This window comes from Gouania willdenowi, chromosome 15 (assembly GCF_900634775.1).
Source record: "Gouania willdenowi chromosome 15, fGouWil2.1, whole genome shotgun sequence".
Lineage (NCBI taxonomy): Eukaryota > Metazoa > Chordata > Actinopteri > Blenniiformes > Gobiesocidae > Gouania > Gouania willdenowi.
Genome location: NC_041058.1, coordinates 9794635 through 9814044, shown reverse-complemented (window position 1 = coordinate 9814044; position 19410 = coordinate 9794635). Strand labels below are relative to the sequence as shown.

Genomic DNA, 19410 nt, shown 5'->3' with positions numbered 1-19410 from the left:
TAAACTATTTGTTTCTACTTTTTAAATTACATTACCTCAACCTCCCACCCCCATTTCTGCCACATTTAAGCCAACATTAACACTTTGAACCCTTTTTCTCACTGTTTTCAGCAACTCTTATTTGCAACTTTAAACCAATTTGTGGTTTTTAAAATCCCATTTCACCACCTTTTCCACCATTTTTGGTCATTATTTCTGATTAAAACAAGGATTTACATCTTTAAGATGACCATACACAATGGTGCAAATATAATAAACTTCCTGGATAACAGTGGATATTATTCAGATAAATAAATAAATGTGGTTATCACAGATTCATAGAACAATGAACCACCATCATTTTTCTGACTTTATGGATGGACCCCAAAAAGCTCTCCCCTATTCCCCCATATAAATGGGCTTGTCTCCACATGGCTGTTCTTTAATGCTCATGTCTGTGTTCAACCACCTTCAGGTACAGTGGGGGTCCCCGGTCTCAGACACCTTTATTTTGGGGGTCGCGAGCTGAAAAGGTTGAGAACTACTGGTTTAAAGAACAGTGAACACCGAATATTACTCTTGCAAATAAAATTCAGACTGAATTTCACTAAACGTTTTGGATTAAGAGGTGTTTATTCTGAATTTTGCACAGTCATTATCTTTATTGGTATATAAATGCATGTTTGTGGCTGTCTGTACAACCGTAGATGCACTAAAAATAGGTTTGCAAGTGATAAGGAGTAGAAGGGAAAAAAGACAATGACAGATTTGGGAAAAAAAAAAAAAAAAAGCAAAGTGTGCGTATGGCTGGGGATGACATGCGGTTAAGTGTTGAATGTGTTGCAGTGGATCAATATAGCGGACAGGTTGAGGTCTCTTTGTTTGGAGTGTGCTATAGGAACGCATTCCTTGCCAGCAGTAACAGAAGCCTGGAGCCATGGCTGTCTCCTCTCGCTCCACTTAGATAAACAACATAGACACCGCATAGGGGGCCTCCCGTCTACTGAGGGCCTGGCATGACGGCCCGCACCTTCCATGTAACTGAAGGCCCAGGGAGTCGTAAATATTGACAAAGCACTAAGATTATATTTCTTCACTGCAGTGAGAATGTATCACTTTAAAACTGTGTTGCTTTGCATTATCCCTTTTGCTACAATCAGTGCTTTGACACGTGAGAAAAGCCTGAATATAGCTCATGAAAAGGAACAGAAGACACTGCGTTTGCTTTTCTTTTTTAGGTTGGAAAATGTTTGAAGACGAGGAGAGAGAAAATAAAAAAAAAAAAAAAAGCTCTTACATTTTTTGAGTGTCCGCCAGCTGCTTCTCCTGAGTTTCCAGTTCAGTTTTGGCTGTTCAAAAGATTAATCAAAATGTGGGAAATCATATGCATTGGTGAATTTCAAAACATTGGCATTTTACTAAAGAAAACAAATCTTTCACACACACTGCATCTTGTATATACGAGAGGATTCCCGATGTCATCATTACTTAAGCTGATAGTAATCTCCAGGGTCAGCACTGTGCCACCAGGTTATTAAGTGCTGGTTTGTCTGTGTGTTGCACAACTGACAAATGAGCTGCAGATCACCCAACAACTGATTCTTTGTGCAGAGCAGCTCTTGATGGAGACGGATGACTGCGTGCACACACACATGCATGTTTGCGTGTGACAGAGGTGTAAGAGAATAAAAGAGACAGTGAGAGAATGAAGCTGAGAGTGAGAACATACATATTAGAGGATATACTGTATCAAGCAGTCGTTCATTATTTTGTTTGTTTAGCAGGATTAAGTCAAAGTGCTCAACAAATTTTGACAAAAATGTAAATAAAAACTGACCTTACATCATGGAAAATGACGTTACATTTTAGAGGGGATCCGGATCAATATAATGATTCTGGATCAGTTTCAAAAAACAAAAAATTCCTATCTCTCACATTTCAAAAGTCCGTGTCACGATTTAATTGACAAATTTCTATGACATTTGACTCAGTTAGGTCGGGTTAGTTCCTCAATTACCCAACTGAGTTTCATCCAGATTGCATCTGTATTGCATATACGATCGCGATTTTCGGAAAAAATGGGAGCGCACATATACATTTGGACCTACTATATTGTTATTATTGGGAATTTTTTCCAAGCCTTTAAAGCAGGGATGTCAAACTCATTTTAGTTCAGGGGCCAAATACGGAGCAGTTTGAGCTTAAGAGGGCCACAGATTTTAGGTGGGAAAAAGAGCTAATTCAATATTAATGTGCTCTGGTTTGCACTTCCACATATAAATGATATATAAATGTGTGTATCAGTCCCTGCAGGATCTTCACTTAAATTTGCCTGATTTTGGGAATTTGGAGAAATTGTGTAGAATAATTTGCTAGATTTTGGAAACATTTAGAATTCCTTCAACAATTTGAGATTGTAGTGAAACTGAGCTCTGCAAATATTGTGGGTTTTATTAGATTTTTTGATTTTTTTTTAATTTGGAGGGGCTGAGATATTTACAACTGAATTAGTTGGTAATTTTATGAATTTGACGCTCTAAAGGGCTGGATTTAGGGTTGCCACCTGTCCCTTAAAATACGGAATTGTTCCTTATTTGGCCATTAAATGGTGCATCCCGCAATGTTGCCAAAATGAAACACTGTTTGTTCTGTATTTACATAAATGACCAGAACACTAGACATGTCCATCAGACCATCACACACACAAATGCAGGAAATGCCAACGCCAGCAACATCGTCGTGGTGGGATCTACGTAGGACCCCGCTCTGTGGTGTGTCGTTGTGAGTTCTGAGTACCTGGCTGTGTATGTGGTGCTTTCACGGACTGTTGGACTCTTTTAGACCTCTACTGTGTTCACCTCAAGGTCAATAATTTGTCAGAAGATCAGAAACAACCTGTGGACCCTGCATGTCTTTCCTTCACGACAGTCGACGGAGCAGACGATCTTTCCGAACACAAATCTTCTCACTGCTCTCATTCTGAGGATATCTGGTTGCAAAGTGTAATTGAAGCCAGAGCTTTAGTTCAACATTTCTTACAAACTTTCTGAAAGAAGTGTGTTGCTATTCTGCTAAATAGCACCGTTCCAATTAATTCAAGTCTTGTGGGATTTGAGACATTTATTATATTGCTCTAAGGCAGGGGTTCTGTAGTCCAATTTGAATCTCTAAACTTCTCAACTTTCCATTGTCACATGTTATTTATACGTGTCGACAGTCTACTCTGAACTCTCTCTGATGTCGAGAGCAGCAATAACTACAGGCCCTGAACCTTGGACCACATCCATGCCAATAATACGCTGATAGATTCCACTGTCATAGGTCACCCATTTACAGACGTCTTTACCACAGACGGGTTTGAAGTTGGAAAACTCTCAAGATTTATACATTGTAGGTAAACTATTGTACGGGTTGTGTGTCGGTCTTGCACAATTTGTAACTTTGTACAAAACTGTTGCAATTTTATTTAACCCAGGAAAGGAAAAACTTTGTTATTTACATAACCCACTAAGGGTTGCACACTCCTATCTGCAGACCTCAGAAGCATTTATATCAATCTGCCAATCCCGATTGGCTGGTGAAACGTGTCCGTCTGCCAGGGACACTCTCACCTCCTATAAAAGGAGGAGACAGACAGACATCCTCCATTCAAAATAAGCACATCTTCTCAGGGTTGTCTGTAGAGACATCTCACTCATAGAATTGGGGTTATGTAAATAACCTAAATTTCTATTTCATAATATTTAGTGAGATGTCTCACTATGGGATGTGGTAGCTCCCGTATTGCAGACATGCTAATCGAGCGTCCTGTACAGACACTCTCCTGAACAAAGCCCAGAATGTGGCAAGACCCCGAGTTGAGTGTGCGCGCAGACCCTCAGGCGACTGCAGACCCTGACTCGTATAAGCCAAAGCAATAGCCTCCACAACCCAGTGTGACAGGCGTTGCTTAGTAACAGGATTAGCCCAGGAGACAAACAACTGATCGCTCCCCCTGACGCTCCTCGTCATTTCCAAGTACGCACCGCAAGAACTGGCAACACATGAGGCCGCTGCTCATTTGTGAGGCAGAAAAGGCGAAAAAGTCAATAGGAGAACATGAGCCCGCTACCTTCGGCACAAAGGCCATGTTGGGTTTCAAAACTATCCTCGCATCGCCTGGGAAAAGCTGAGCGCATGACAATGCATGTAGTATTTATACTCTGTGCGGTTTCCACTCCCAAACTGCAGGGGGCAGTGTAATATAAACACATGCCAACCACAACGTTGAGGACAGCGTTTGGCTGGAGACGACAGCTGGTTTGCTGGCGTCCGAAAGCTCGAATACCGTAGTATAGAGCTTGGAGCTGGTCTGTTCACTGGCATGAGCGCGCGAGAAGAGGACCAACATGCCCAGGAGCCCGGAAGCATCGAGGGCAGGGCTGGGTTTGAGACTACAGCCGGTGTGCTGATGTCAGTGAGCTCCGGACCTTACGGTGCGGAGCGTAGAGTGGGGAAGTGACCAGAGTGAGAGAACTGCTTAAGGCCAACGTGCGCTGGAGCATCAGTGTTGGGAAAGAGCCGTCAGCCAGAGCCAAGACTCGGACGTTCAATACCTACCGGGGATGAACAGGAGAGCCACATAACTGAGCAGAGCAAACTAAGCCCTGGCTTCTTCTCGACCTGGCGTAGTCCAAGCAATGCGTCTATATTTACCAGCGTCTGTCAACTGGAAACCAAAGATCCGTTTTTGGACAGTTGAGCTGATAAAAAACATGAGATATGCTGAGAGGAAGAAGAGGTGTTTGAATGGAGGGTGTCTGTCTGACTGCTCCTTTAATAGGAGGTGGGAGTGTCCCTGGCGGACAGACAAGTTTCACCAGCCAATCGGGATTGGCAGATTGATATAAATGTTTCATTGGAATAATTAACAAAAAAAAATAATTGTCAAAGACAACTGTCAAGAAAACAAAGAAAACATAAGAACATCAAAAACAAAATAAAAAAGGGGAAATCTGAAGTTTAAAATAAATACATCAAAGGAAATGAGAATCTTTTTTTTATTATTTTGTCACATAACTTTCGATGCAAATATGTAATTGTGTAGTCTACTTAGTCTATTTTATTAATCTTTTTTAAATTATCTCTAATTTTTGACATGTTTTCATCATCTAAAGTTTTGATCATCTAACATTAAAATGTTAATGTTTCATTTATTCAGACAACTGTTTTTTAGCTTTTGAATGAAACCTTAACATATTATTCAAAAAGACAAAAAAACCTTGTTGCAATTATTCCGCGGAAGTCAAGGAAACTTCAAAGTGATCAGCAGACACCTCTGAAGAAGACTGGCAGTTGACAGTCAAAATGTGTCAGGAGATCAAAGTAAATTTCCTGAAAAACAGTTGTCTGAATAAATGAAACAAATTAGGTGAAAATAAATTTAAAAGAACATTAATTGATTGTCTATTTAATATACATTGTTATTCTGAAACTTCATAAACTGATGACAGAATACTACAGGTATTATGGTAGTTTTATTAGTAGGAAAAAATGTACAGAGAGTTTGACATTCACCTTAATCTTTGTGTCCATCAGAAACCGATTATCTCATGAACATACTCCTCTGCTAGTATTATTGACTCTATCAAAGGCGTGCATGCATGAGAATTTGTGAAGCAAGCGGAGAAAATCGAGCTAGACCAAACAGCCAAGCTCCGACAACTCTGCTCCCACTGTTATTCTGTGGTAAGTTTTATGGTCAGAAAATAAACAAAAGCGGTCAAACCGTGGAGCCAGAAACAGTTCATCCCAGAGCTTTTTAGAAATTACAAAAATAACAAAAATGAGACATTTGGCTGTTCTTTTTTTTCCACCGCTGTAGTGGAGGAACCCAAAGAATCTCGTCTGGAGCATGTCCGTGATACTCAGCTTACATTTTGATCTTTGAGGAAAAAACCTCATCATTTGCATCAAAGAAGGAGCCCCCATATTTCTCTCAAACGCAGAGACAGAATAACGGGAACGGAAAAGGGGAGAGGTGGAAATGAGAGAATGCTTTCATCTGCGCACTTCCTGTAAAACGGACAGTGAACATTACCACTGGAGAACATATGCTACATATTATACTCTCATTTGAATACAAAAGCAGTTGGAGAAGGGCCCACGAGCATCGTCCTTCAGGAAGATTGGTCACAGTTAGTTGAATGTAGTTGGGGTCAAAACTAAGGTTATGCAGAAAAAAATGACCTTTTTTCCCCGTGTTGTGAAGACGAGCACAAAGACCTTCATACATATAAAGAGGAACATTCCAATAATGCTGGATACGAGTGGTTTGAATTTGCATCCAAGCTAACATTCTTTCACTCACTGAATTGCATTTTACATAAAAAATTTCACGACATTTGAAGAAAAAAAACGTTATTTAAATAATATACAAATCTATCATTTTAGACCATTTGTTTAGAGGTTAACACCAGGTGATGCTGTGATTGGGTATTATTGTTGTAACTTTGGCATTACGGGCAGTCAAAAAAGAAAATAGTTTTAAACATATTTTGCTTTTTGTAATGAATGGTTGGTTTCATATTTGATGGTAATGTGGTTGTGAATGGTTTGAACAGAAAATGCACAATTATATGTGATAAGATTCTTTTGTGAATTGTGCGGTGAATTAGACAGTATTATAAATAAACACAAGATAAAAGATTAGGATCTAATAGTGTTTGAAAGATAATTCCACTAAGATTTCCTAAAAAACAAAGGTGTCATTTTTTCTAATGAGACAATGACAATATCTTTATTGTCAGTATTATATATAATTGTAACCCTCATGGACTGTCTTTCAAGTTGATTTTGCAGGCTGAGTAAAACACTCTTGCCATAGCAGTGTTTCCCATAAGCTGAGAATTTACACACGGAAGCTTGTGGGGGGAAAATGTTCAAATAGAAAGATTAATTACAATAACAGAGAGCAAACCTGATGCATTTTTTCCCCTACATAATAATGCAACATTTGATTTTTTGCAAAAGCAAAGCTGTTTGTTAGTGCTCAATGCTGATATATTTCCACTCCAAGAAATGTAGCAATTTAAAACATGAAATTCTCTTATAAGGCATCAGCTTATTCCATTTTTCTGCTTAGTGATCATGCAAACACAATATGATGATGTTTTTCTGGTAGAAAACAGACAGAGCAAGGCAATTTAGGATGAGAATTTAACCAGAATGTTGTTTGCATTTAAAGTGTAAACATCCTAGATGAAATTAAATGGGACTTAACATTTGTTTTATCACTTTGGACAAAAATAAATTTACATCATAAACAGCTGTCTATTGTAGAAAAGTGTTTAAATGGCGGAGAGGAAGTTGTTGCAAATGTTAACACTTTGATAACATCTTAGTGAGAAGCTTTATTGAGAGGAAAAGAAAGTAAACGGTTTAAAAAGCATCACCTCAATTGACTGTCAAATTAGAAATGAGAAACTAATACTAATTTAAAAATAAAAACCCTGTCATAAAAAGTGGCAAATGGAATAAATTCATTTAGAGATTTACAAACGTCTATGGACACATTCAGCCCTCTCAGTGTGAGGTAGAAACGCTAGACATAGTTTTATAAATAAGAGATCACCAGAGAACATTCCTGCTACTCCTGATAGCTATAATCTGTCACAACAGGCTGACAAACTAAAAACAATATAAGCAAGTTATTTAATACACCTTGGATTAACAGAATTCCCAGTGAAAGCAGCGTTAAAGGCCTGTGCGGATCAGAAACCAGTAGAAAACAGGCATGAAATGTGTCTGCAGGCATCCAAAACGTCCATTATTTTGACTGATGAGTTGCTTTACAAGCTCTCACAGCATGAAGGTTCTCTCAGGTAAGATATGCAAATAATACATCAGCACAGATAGTTTCTGTACCAGAGGAGATCAATTATTTGCCTTTAAAAGTTTTAACCACATTCAAGCAGAGCATTGCCAACAAGCGAAGTACTCCAGCTGAAAACATTCATCACTTTTAAAGATGCAAACCTTAAAGAGTTAAGGAAGTATAAATTTATCTATTCAAATGTGGCCACTTACGATCTGGCAAACAGCTAGAATTATAATGTGCTTTTATTTATTGTTCGGTTACAGATTCACTGATTTACAGCCATGTTAACACAAAGTTCAGGAATTAAAAAAGTACCACAGGGCTTATGCTGAGAGCAACATATGGATGTTAGCCCAATGCAGTCATGTTGTTTTAATTTACCCTAACCCCAAACACTAACCTTAACCCTGCGTATACTAACAATGCATACGTTGTCTAATCTAAGGCCTCCATGCTCCACAGTGTATAAAAAGCTTCTGCAATCTATGTCTCAGGTATTGCTCGCACACAATCCATGCTTGATTTTAGCTTCCCAATGATGGGTCAATGATGAGATTTCTGTAGAAGACAGACAAATCTGGGAACAGTAAAATGACTCTACACCCAACACTGCCAGAATCATCCTGCTTAGTAAAGGCTTAAAAATGCTGCAGATGTCTCCAACATTTCATTGGAATTCTCTAACAATCGCAGGCTGGAAAGGAACTGAATATGCATAAGGTTGGCCTAGGTGGGCTTTGTTTTTATTTTTCCTTGTTTTTCATTTGGCTTCAACTAAGTTCTTAAATCCTGACATTACGACAATATTTTCTTGGGGAAACAATGATGATTCACCAATTCTTGTAATAGTGAGGCTCTAAAATTGTTGTTACAGTTGACTTTTATGTATTGTGATTTAAAAACATATTTCAGAATATAATAAACAAATATTTCCACTTAAACAAAATTAGACATACTGTAGTAAGAGGTATAAGCTTGGCAGTGGGGTGAATTGTGCATAATATTGCTGTGCCACATTTGTTAATGTGCTAGTATTTGATTTTAGCTTAAAAACATAAAAAATGACATGTGAGATATTGCCTGTTAAATGACCATCTTATTCCTTGGTCTTCATCCTCTTATCCGGCAAATATCTCAACTTGGACAAAGAAGAATGTCCTCTTCTATCACTGAAGACAGATTTTGGAAATTGGCTCACCCTGACAGAGGAATTCACCCATCTTGTCTTTGAAGGGCTGTAGGTTTTCTTCGGAGGTTAACGTGCACACTTTCTCCGTCTCAGCTGAGCAGGCTGGGGAAAAATAAATCACTATTAGAGGAAGCAACGGTTCTCCAGAAAGTTTTGCATTTATTTTGCAGCGTTATTCCCTCACAAACTTGGCCTGGTTGAGGGTAAATGGATGCTTTCTGCTCAGTAGGTGTCAGATGTGACATAATGACTAAAAAGAGGCACCTTTATAAACCTTGAAGGCCTGCACTCTGATCCCAGGAGAAACCTATCATCATTCTCTATCTGCAAACATAACACACACATACAGTACATATGCATAGCTCAGAGCTGAGGAGGTGGAGACGCTCTAAGATGCAGTCAGGACTGGGTGAGTGATAATTTATAAACCATATGTTCCTTCATCTACAAACTCTTCACTCTCCTGAGCTTCTTACTGATGTCCTTCAAGCCAGCCAAGGCCATTTCTTTGCTGCCTACCTATCGGAACCCCCTGCTGTGATCTGTCACCAAAGCCTGTGTCTGTTAGAGTATTCAGCTTGCTCAGCAAGGCAACGAGGAGGTCTGCAGGTATAACATGTAATGATGTGTTTATCCATAACTACCGTGTGCTGGGCAAATTTCCAGTGAGAAACTCTATGTTTAAGAATTACAAAAAACCAACAGGCCAAATATCCGTTAGAGCAGCACGTTAGCCACACGTGCTAAGCACTTGATTGGTTTAGCAGCACAGACACATAAAGCACGATAGAGAACAGACCAGGTTTAGGGAATTAACCAACAGGTCACAAGCGCACACTTGTGTTGACACACTCACGCAAAATTACAGAGTTGTTTTTTTAACCACTTAAAGGCCCTGAAGTCCTTGGAAAAATTTCTGAATGTGTACATGTGTGTGAATTGTGAGTGACCTGAGACAACAATGAAAGTGAGTATATTCCTAACTGCCTCATTCATTATGATGCTTTTCACTTAATCTGGGCTGTCAAGTATGATGGATTTTCCTTACCTTTCTGGCTTTGACAGGCTATACTATATTTCACTTTGAGTCAGTAGTAAAATTTACGATTCCCATCCTAGAATGGAATAGGTACTCATTAATAGACTTCATTTTTTGGACCTTTGTATGCTATTGCTTTCCAAATATAAAGTACTGCCATGTCCCGAAAGCAGGTATTTTTCATTATCTTGTAATAGCTTTTAGAACAACTTTTCGACTGTTGTAAACATGTGAAAAATATTAAACAAGTGTCTTATTTTAGGAATTATGTCCTTTTGGTGAATGCAATTCTACTGATGAATTACAGTCAAAATGTCCACTATTCACAAATCATACAACTATCAAACCATATTTAGAACCTTTGAAGGATAGGTGATGATGCAAAGCATTCCCAGTGCCATACAGATCTTGAAATTATGCTTGTTCGCTTTTTCAACCGAGAGCTCAGGGAGAAGTTGGAAACTGATGAACCTTTGATAAGGTGCACAGGTAGTGGAAGTTCTTTGACCCGTGTCTTCATCTCTATTATGATCCATTTCATAAAGACAGTACAGGCACGCCAAGCCCAACAGGAGTCTACATTGAACAAGTCACATCTGCTTCTAGTTTGCTTGTCTGTATGACAAACAGATGCTATCGTTTTGTTGACCCATCTTTGTAATCCACACGAGTATAGTTGGTCAGGTTGGGAAACAATTTTTCATAGTATACAAGGACATTTGATAATTAATTCAAACAATTAGGGATGCATGACAGCTTAAAATAAATATATTATGACCTGTTGCAATTCAAGTATGTTAAAAAAACACAAAAATACACAAAAATATCTGGTAGCACTTTACTTGAAGTTTTAAACACAAGGTTGACATTATCTGTCATTAGCATGAATAAGGCGTTATGATGACTGTCATAAAGGTGTCATTCGCTAAATTATAACACCTTTGGAGCTATGTTGGTATTTTTTGGGTTAGGTGGAGGGATCTAGTGGGGTTAGGTAGGGTGTGGGGTTACGGTAACGAAGGGATAGGGTTAGGGTAATGAACAACACTTAATGGCAGCCTTCATAACACCTTATTCATGCAAGTGTCATGTCATAATAATGACAGCGTAATGTCACCCTTTATGTATAAAACTTCAAGTAAAGTGTTATTTTAGGGTTACTTCTTTGTACTTTTTTCGAAAACAAGGCAACGGTGAGGATTTGAAGCTGATGAACCAACATACCATTGAGGTCCTTCCTCAACTTGCGAAGATCTCTTTGAAAGTCATCAAACTTCATCTGCGAGGCCTGGAAAAGATCCTGCGGCTCAGGCAAAGGGTAGATGCACGTCTCTCGTCCTGCATCCTGGTTAAGGAGAACACACGTCCATGCAGAAACAAGTCATGATGTATACATGTGCACGTAAAAACATCGGTGAATATATTTCCAAAAGGACAGAATCAAGCTCCATATAATTCACACATTAGACTACAAATATCTTTAGGCCAGAGACCAACATGCTCTTATCAGTAGCCTAAACAGAAGATAGCAACAAAATGACCATTAAAGTCAGAGCATAAAGTACACGTATATTGAATCCATCATGGTTACTCCACAGTCATTACCAATGCTACAGCCAGGCCTGGCAGGTTGATTTTGGCAAGCAAAACTACAAAGTCCATCTCATCTGTAGAACCTAATTATTTGTTCTAGTGCGCCTTTGGATGCTGTGCCAAAAAACAGACTGCAGGTTTGAATAAAGCCAGGCCAAAGCAAAGTGAAAGCGAGAGATGAAGAGTGAAAGACAGAAAGAATTACATGAAAGAGAGCCAGGAAAAGACGGAGATTTGTTTCTGCAGTTAAAAGGAAAAAGGAAAACAAATAATTTGATAAAGGATAAGCCACGGTATCCTCTGGCAAGAGAGGAGATGAAAAGAAAGCTCTGGACGGATTTCTGAGCAAATCAGACTAAAACAGAAAAGTGAATTCAAATAAACAGGAACCAAAACATACCTCATCAAAGTGCTTTAGATAGTAAGCTACAATGAAGGACAAAAGACTCTGGGAGTTATCCTGAAAGAAAGAAAGAAAGGAAGAGATCCAAATAAATAAACCAAAATCCCTTTGGTTATTAATTTAATCATTTAGTGCAGGGAACACATGAAAAACGGCAGCAGCTTCAGAAGTTGGGAATAAATCATGACATTAGAAAAGCAGTGTTCAGGGCTTGCTGTCATAGATCAAGAGTTGGTGGAAAGTTTGATGCTCTTTATGGATACCGTTCTCAACCACCACCACAGGGGGAAGAAACACACAGTATTGTGTCCTTATATGGCAGTGCCATGGGCACACTATGCCTGTTGTGATATTGAATCAGAACTGTAAACAACAGTCTGCCCACCAAGTTTGCACAGCTATGGTCCATTTGTGAGGAGGGCTTTTAGATCCTGCAGTCCCAAACTGGTCCCAAACTATATATCTATATAAATATTTATTTATATTTATTATACTTCTTTAAATAACAAGCACACATGATATTGCAAAGTCAACTAAAGACTGATGTTTTACACTCACACTGCTCTTAACGTCTTTCAACTTAGGCAGAATTTCCAAGCTGAAGCCATCGGCCTGTCCTCTGGAGCGATTTCCTCCATTCATAAAGTTGCCGAAAGCCAAGACGAGACCCAACACCTGCAGTACACACTTACTACTCTGGAGAGTCTAGAGTAGAAAGAATACACATAATAAACATCGAGATGAACATAGAAGGTTGTATGAACCAAAAGGTGAATGACCTGTTGAGTGCGGTGGTAGCTCACCTTACAAACTCTCTGTAGGATTTCTATTTTGCGGAGGATAGAGGTGATACATTCCTTGAAAGTGGACTGAAATAGGATGCAGAACACTCGTTCTGAGAAGTTAGGGATTTGTGATAACTGAAGGAGGAATCTTGAAATGGGAAAAAAACAAGATTGGTCAAACATACGGAACTGAATGAGGTGAATTGGGTTCATGCAGTGGTAGCTTTTCTTACTGCTCTGGCTTGTCAAGTGGCTTAGCATCCTCTTTGTCTTTGGCAGACTGAATGTGCTTTTTGATGCTGTCCATCTCATCATTTTGAGCCCTCTGTTAAAAAAAGCACTTGGGATTAGGAAGTGTGCAGAATATTGGAAGTTGATCCCAAAGTGAAGAATCATTAGAAAGTTAATGTTTATTGTTGTGCAATAGGGAACAAAGAAACCCATTTGTTAATAAACTAAATAAATAATAATCTGAAGTCATCTAAACTTTACATTCTAGACGAGAGGAACATTTTAAGATACACACACAAAAATGTAGGACAAATGAAATGCTTCCTTGAGATGCATGGTCCCATTTAGACGAGCATGTGACATCTCTATTAACAACAGCAAACTGAGACTATGACTCACTGTCAAGCACAGATGTCTTAGAGGTAATAATGTAAGAATTAAATTTAAAGAAGAAACACTAGAAGTTTATTAACTCTTCCAAGGTTTGCCAACAGGATTATGTCAAAAGTCCTCAACAGATTTTGACAAAAATTTAACCAATGAAAGACCTTGAGCCATGGAAGATTCCATTAAAATTCGGAGGGGATCCGGATCAATAAACTGATTCTGGATCCATTTCTAAAGTCAAAGATTACCATCTCTTAACAAAATTTAAAAAAATGGGTATCCCTGTTCGTAATTAACCAATTTGACCCACTTATGTTGGGTTGGTTCATCGATTACCCTACTGAATGTTATCCAGATCTGATCTTGATTGTGCATTATATTGCAATTTCTTTTGGTATAGAAATTTCTTAGAAGTCTCCTTGTTTGAATGATCATGGTACCATGATCAGTATCGCTGATCCAGATAACTGAAAATATCTGGCAGAAAGGATATTTGGCATTCGGCAGAGTTTTTTTCTCTATGTGCTCTTGTTAACAATGCATTCATTGAACTAAAGAAATGAAAGGAAAATTGTATTTCTTGTTTGACATGCAACTATTGGAAAAATTACCAGATACACCTTTATAGTACTGAAATCCCTTTGTTGCAATCAGAACTTGCTTCATTCTTTTTGGCATTGATTCCAAAATTAGTTGGAAACCATTTTAAGAGCATTTGGTCCATATTGACATAACAGCATTGGACAGCTTTATTTTCTACATCTATGATGGAAGTGTCCTCTTTCACCTCAGATATCCAGAAAGAGTTTGCTTGGAAAGAGTTCTGACTAAAATCAGTTATTGCAGTGAATTGACTGTGTTGTGCAAGAAACCATTTTGAGATGATTGGAGTTTGGTGGTATGGGATATAATTCTGCTGAATGCAAGCATTAAAAAATGAGTTTACTCCAGTCATTAAGGAATGGCCAAGTTCAACAACCATGGACTTAATAATTCTTTGAAAAGCTAAAGGAGCAAAGTGTAAAAAAAAAAAAAAAAAAAAAAAAACAAACTCAGAAAAGATGGATATTGTAAACTTAGTGATACCAGATGTGTTGTATTTTAACACACCACAAGCATTCTTAAAATAAACCCATACCCTTGTTTTGTTGTCACAATTTAAACATGATCTCAGCTTTATTAAAAGTTTACAATCTAAGAGCTGTACTTTAACTTATAAAAAGCCAGCATAAAAATGACCGTTTTTTATAAATTCTTTGAAGATGCCTTTGCCAGACTACATTCCAGTCATACTTTATGCTGCCAGTCTCCTGGCCACAGTAATACACAAGGTAGTAAAAACATAGGAAGCTAGAATTGCCTGATTGTTTCACAAAAGGAAAAGAGAATAGATCTTAGTGTTTGACGCAATCGGGCAAAGCAAGAAAATATCCCCAGGATGAAAATGTAAACTCTCTTCAAGCCCATGAACACCATAAAGTCTGAGTCCAGGACGTTTGCTTTCTCATCTGATCTCTCCCTATTCCTCTCACTGGGGTTGGCCTCAGCATGGATCCGTGGAAAACATCAAACACCAGCATCAAACGCACTGTGGGCTCGATTAGTATTCTGCACACCGCTGCCTTCTGTCGGCGAGGGCAAGCTCTCTTTCGCCTTCTCCTGAGATGTTTTCAAGTGTAAATATATTTAATACAAAGCAGATCCTTTTCAAAGGGCAGCAGTGGAGCCCAGCAGTGTTTGGTGTAATTGGGGACAAGTAGGCATTAGCGTGTGATCTTTGAATTGCTAGGGCATGTTGCAGTGGTTGTTAGCGTGAGAAATACAGTCCCATGTGGAATATCAAATGCAAAGGAAAGAAGGATGATATTTGGGATGCCAGAATTCTAGTGGTACTCAAGTGGTATTCATTAGCTATGTTTCTACTAGAGGGCTCAATAGAGCCAGACAGGACTTAATCATTATTTATGTCACCAGGTTTTCAATGGGAATGCCCTATGATGCATTTTGTACATTGAGCTGCAAAAATTTAAAGTTACTAGGAGATTTTCGAATTTTAGTTTTTCATAGTCGAGCAACACACAAAAAGAGAAAATCCTGATTCAAGGCAACTACTGGTAGTACAAAGATATGTAGAAGGCTTTACTCCTCAAACTAACCCCAGGGACATACCAGAAATGGTCTTAGCCGAAAACAAGAAGTGTAGAACCAGATTATGGTGAGTGATATTAAAAGCAGGGAGTCCCACCACCACTGGTACCCCATTAATGGCAGTGGCTTACCGCTTAAAAAGCAGGGATAGCTCTCTAATCCACAACCCAAGTATCCCTGTATCTGAGTGCATATTCCAAACTGTGCACATAGTGTGTGGGTCAGCGTGTTTGTTTGTGAGCATGTTTGTGTGGGTGAGAGAAACGAAGAGTGAGTGAGAGAAGCGTATGATCTCGCCCCTCGCACAGTGAACAAGGGTGTAACCATTAGAAGCCCCTTGCATTCCTCAAGACAGCCTGACTGTGCTGCCAACTGTGGTTTAGGGGGCTAGAGACCCACAGACAGGATGGAGTCTTGCAATACAAAAGAGAAACAATTTGGCTCCCTGACTCAATAACAGAGCCTTAGGCCATATGAGGGAGAAGGAGAGGGAAAGGGGTGAGTGAAAAGGTTAGAGACTTTTGATCCTAACTTATAGGACACATTGGTTCATAACTACAGCTTGTTTCATGCCACAGTTTCATTCCCATGATCAACATTATTAATATGCCTCTGGCAGCCACAGGTCTGGGCCCCTCTTGTGTAGTTGCGCCAAAAACTAATTTACAGGAATTTCACATAATTTGAAAATTGTAACACTGTTGATATGCTGAGACACTCGTATTTCCATGTTTTATGATTTGCTGACCTGACTTTGAACGGATGCTGAACCCGTTCCTTTGAGTGCAGAGAGATTTCCTATCAGCTGAGGTTGATGAGTATGCATTTACTGTAAACAAGAAATCCTTCACAGCAAAAATGAAGACATATTGGAAAGTACAGCTGACAACAGCTCTATAATGCTTTGCTAATAACATATGATTCAGTGCGGTCAATTTTGGCAAAACCGCGTGCGTGCTCTCCTTTTTGAGAAACCACATCAGTGCGATGAAAAAAAAAGACAAATAGTGTAATTTCTCATTTCATTTCCTGAGCAAAGAGGCCTTCAATAGCCAAGTCAGTCAGGTCACATGATTTAAAAAAATACCATGTCTACCACATGTGTATTTTCTTTCTTACAGCCAGTAGACGGAACTTAAGATGATTCGGTTTTTAGCCAAACAGCACACACACCTGTACAGTTTATTTGTTTATTTCTAATGCATACTTCCTTAGTTCATTTACTAAAGCAAAGATTGCCGTGAAACAATTATGGTGAAGTGGCACAGATGACCGACATCCAACATGTTGTTTCATACTACAAACACAACTAGTGTCTGCCTTACTGTTCAACCAAACACTGTTTGCTTTTGATAACCTTGATGGAGAATCTTGATGGATGTTATTTGGTGTTTTGCGGTTCACCTTCTGCCAAAAGTCAAATAAAACAACACTAATGCCTTTTTCCCCCTACATTTCGGGCATTGATGTTTGTTGAAACTGTCTTAGGTTTCATTCTATAATGAAAAAAACTGCTTGTTATTCATATTCAGCATGAAATGTGTAACCATAAATCATTCCATTTGTCATAAGCAAACTATTCCAAAATGGTACTTTTAAAGCTAACCACAGAAGAGAAGGGAGCAAAATCCAATACTGAACTGTAAAGTAAGCCCCAATAAGCCTGAGCGGTCACTGATGATACTTTGTACAATTGTACTGACTTTGTTGACTAACACTGTGTATTTATGTGATTCAGTAATGGCAGGGAATGGCTGAAACATGTTAAAGTTTGAGATATTGTCTTTTCACAGACTAACCACTTTCCTATGATCCATGACAATGTAACCCTTCCTCGTCAAAAATTGTTAACATTGACAAATTACTGAATTGATGCTGGAAATATCCAGTTTTGGTAGCACTGTGGTGTGTTGCTGTACTCACGTTTTCATAAAGGGCGTGCAGAGTCTCCAGATCAACAACAGTGTTGTCCATATTTAGGACGGCTGTGAATAGAAGGAGAGGGCGACATATTTTATGTTAATGATAAACAATGAAGTCAGTCAAGACATTTCTTTACCTTTAAAGAATGCTATCAACAAGTCTGAAATCAAAAAGGCTAAACAGACCTCTACACACTGAGCTTCCAGATTCAGCCAAAGACCATTTTTCTTTGCAAACTACAAGCACAAACTGCTGACCATCTAAAAATAAAACTCACTGCCATAGTGGGCTAAATGTGGCATTAATATGGGGCAAAATTCTTTAACAGAAGATGTCATGGTCCATAAACTGCAAAAAACATTTTTAAATCCGCTGTCACTTAGCATGAATGAGGTGACAAACTCAAGCTTATATTTGAAGGTCTTAAAAATGCTGTCAAATGTACAAAGATCCATGTTTGAATTCTTGGCGTCGCCTTTTTGTCTAGGCGTGAAAACCTGGCGCCCGTGAGCATTAATCCTTTGAAAGTAAATGTTTAAAGACAAACAGAGCCCAGGGTCTGTGGTGTTGAGGCTGAGGTGTTGCTGTGTGCAGAATCGCTGAGGTACTCGACACCTATTTATGTATTTCATCACATGCTGGATGCCCAAATGACTCACATTGTTTTGATTCAGTAACCTGCTGTTTAGGGACACAGGGAATGCCTTTGTCAGATAGCCTGACACAGTTTGCGCTTTACCTGCGTTTAAAGTCTAAAGGTTTTTAATGGTTTTCTTCAAGGGAACTTTTAGAAAAAGGCTACACTTTACAGAACTCAATTGACTCACAATAAAACACAAAAACTGTCAATTGTGCAGAAAACAACAGTCAAACTGGTAAATCATTTTTGCATCAAAGACAACTAATTGGTTTAAGAAAAAGGGCCTTTTAAAAAAAAAGAAGCAGCAGAAAGAAATAATAAACCAAAAGGACTATAATGGATAATTCAGCCACCCAGTACCCAAAGAGTAAAAGGACAGATCCAAGCAAAGCAGTTGAGGGTATATTGGATACAAGTTTTTGCAGCACAGAAAAGATTCTAAACTCTTGTATGAAATATCGAGCTAAAAGAAAAACCACTGGTGAGAAGGGCTACAAAGACTGCTGTGCCGACTGAGTAAGTTCTGATGTTTATTCTTCGATACTGCGGTCCGATTGTTGTGCTACAAGTTCTTCAATCTGCTGAGCTATCGGACCTCCACTTTCTAATATACTACAGAACAAACTTCCTTATATCAGAGGATCCCTTGAACACATGACCCTCTCTTCTCTAATATAACATTTGCTTTTCATTGCATTTGAAACTGGAGTCAGGCTGGCTGGTTTAATTTGAGAAGTTATATCATCAAAAACATGGGAGAAAGCCATATTATCACAGTGACTTTGGGGCTGGCTCTACGCAGGGGCAAATAAATGTCTTGCCCCCTCAAATCAAAGACTATGATTCCTTACTCCGTGCTCAGATTTCATGAGAGACGCATCTAATACTCTTTGTTCCTGCAAGTTTTTACATGTGTATTAGCAAGAAAGCCTGCCTGTAGAAGGTCCTTTTAAGGACCAAAACTTTGTGTTATCGGCTTGCTTTTTCTTCCTTTTGGCTGTTTTACTCCTGTTATGGGTAGACGGGGATATGATGGTGGGTGGACGATGGTCTCCTACCGCCAGGACCGTGACAAACATCGCCGTGCTACACACGGCTACAGAGAGCCAGGCTTTCAGCCACAATTTTTGGACCCACGGGACACGCGCAGCCACGGCGCTGCTCTACAAGGCACCAAGCACTGCGCACACCCCCCCTCACAACACCAGGGATGATAAACCACAGTCTGATGACCC

At 39.0% G+C, this 19410-nt stretch overlaps 1 protein-coding gene across 3 annotated transcripts in view; it reads right to left on the bottom strand.

Annotated features, from left to right (window-relative positions):
• The window catches only part of fmn2a (formin 2a), a 41954-nt gene that overhangs the window by 3997 nt on the left and 18547 nt on the right, over positions 1–19410 (bottom strand). For 2 of the 3 annotated variants that reach the window (XM_028469422.1, XM_028469423.1), the window contains exons 8-15: positions 17536–17597; positions 13080–13171; positions 12865–12994; positions 12620–12766; positions 12059–12118; positions 11290–11410; positions 9036–9128; positions 1277–1328 (exon numbers count right to left, since the gene is read on the bottom strand). In XM_028469422.1, the coding sequence (XP_028325223.1) occupies positions 1277–1328; positions 9036–9128; positions 11290–11410; positions 12059–12118; positions 12620–12766; positions 12865–12994; positions 13080–13171; positions 17536–17597 (757 nt within the window). The remainder of the gene's footprint in view (positions 1–1276; positions 1329–9035; positions 9129–11289; positions 11411–12058; positions 12119–12619; positions 12767–12864; positions 12995–13079; positions 13172–17535; positions 17598–19410) is intronic. The other variant, XM_028469424.1, reaches the window with a different exon arrangement.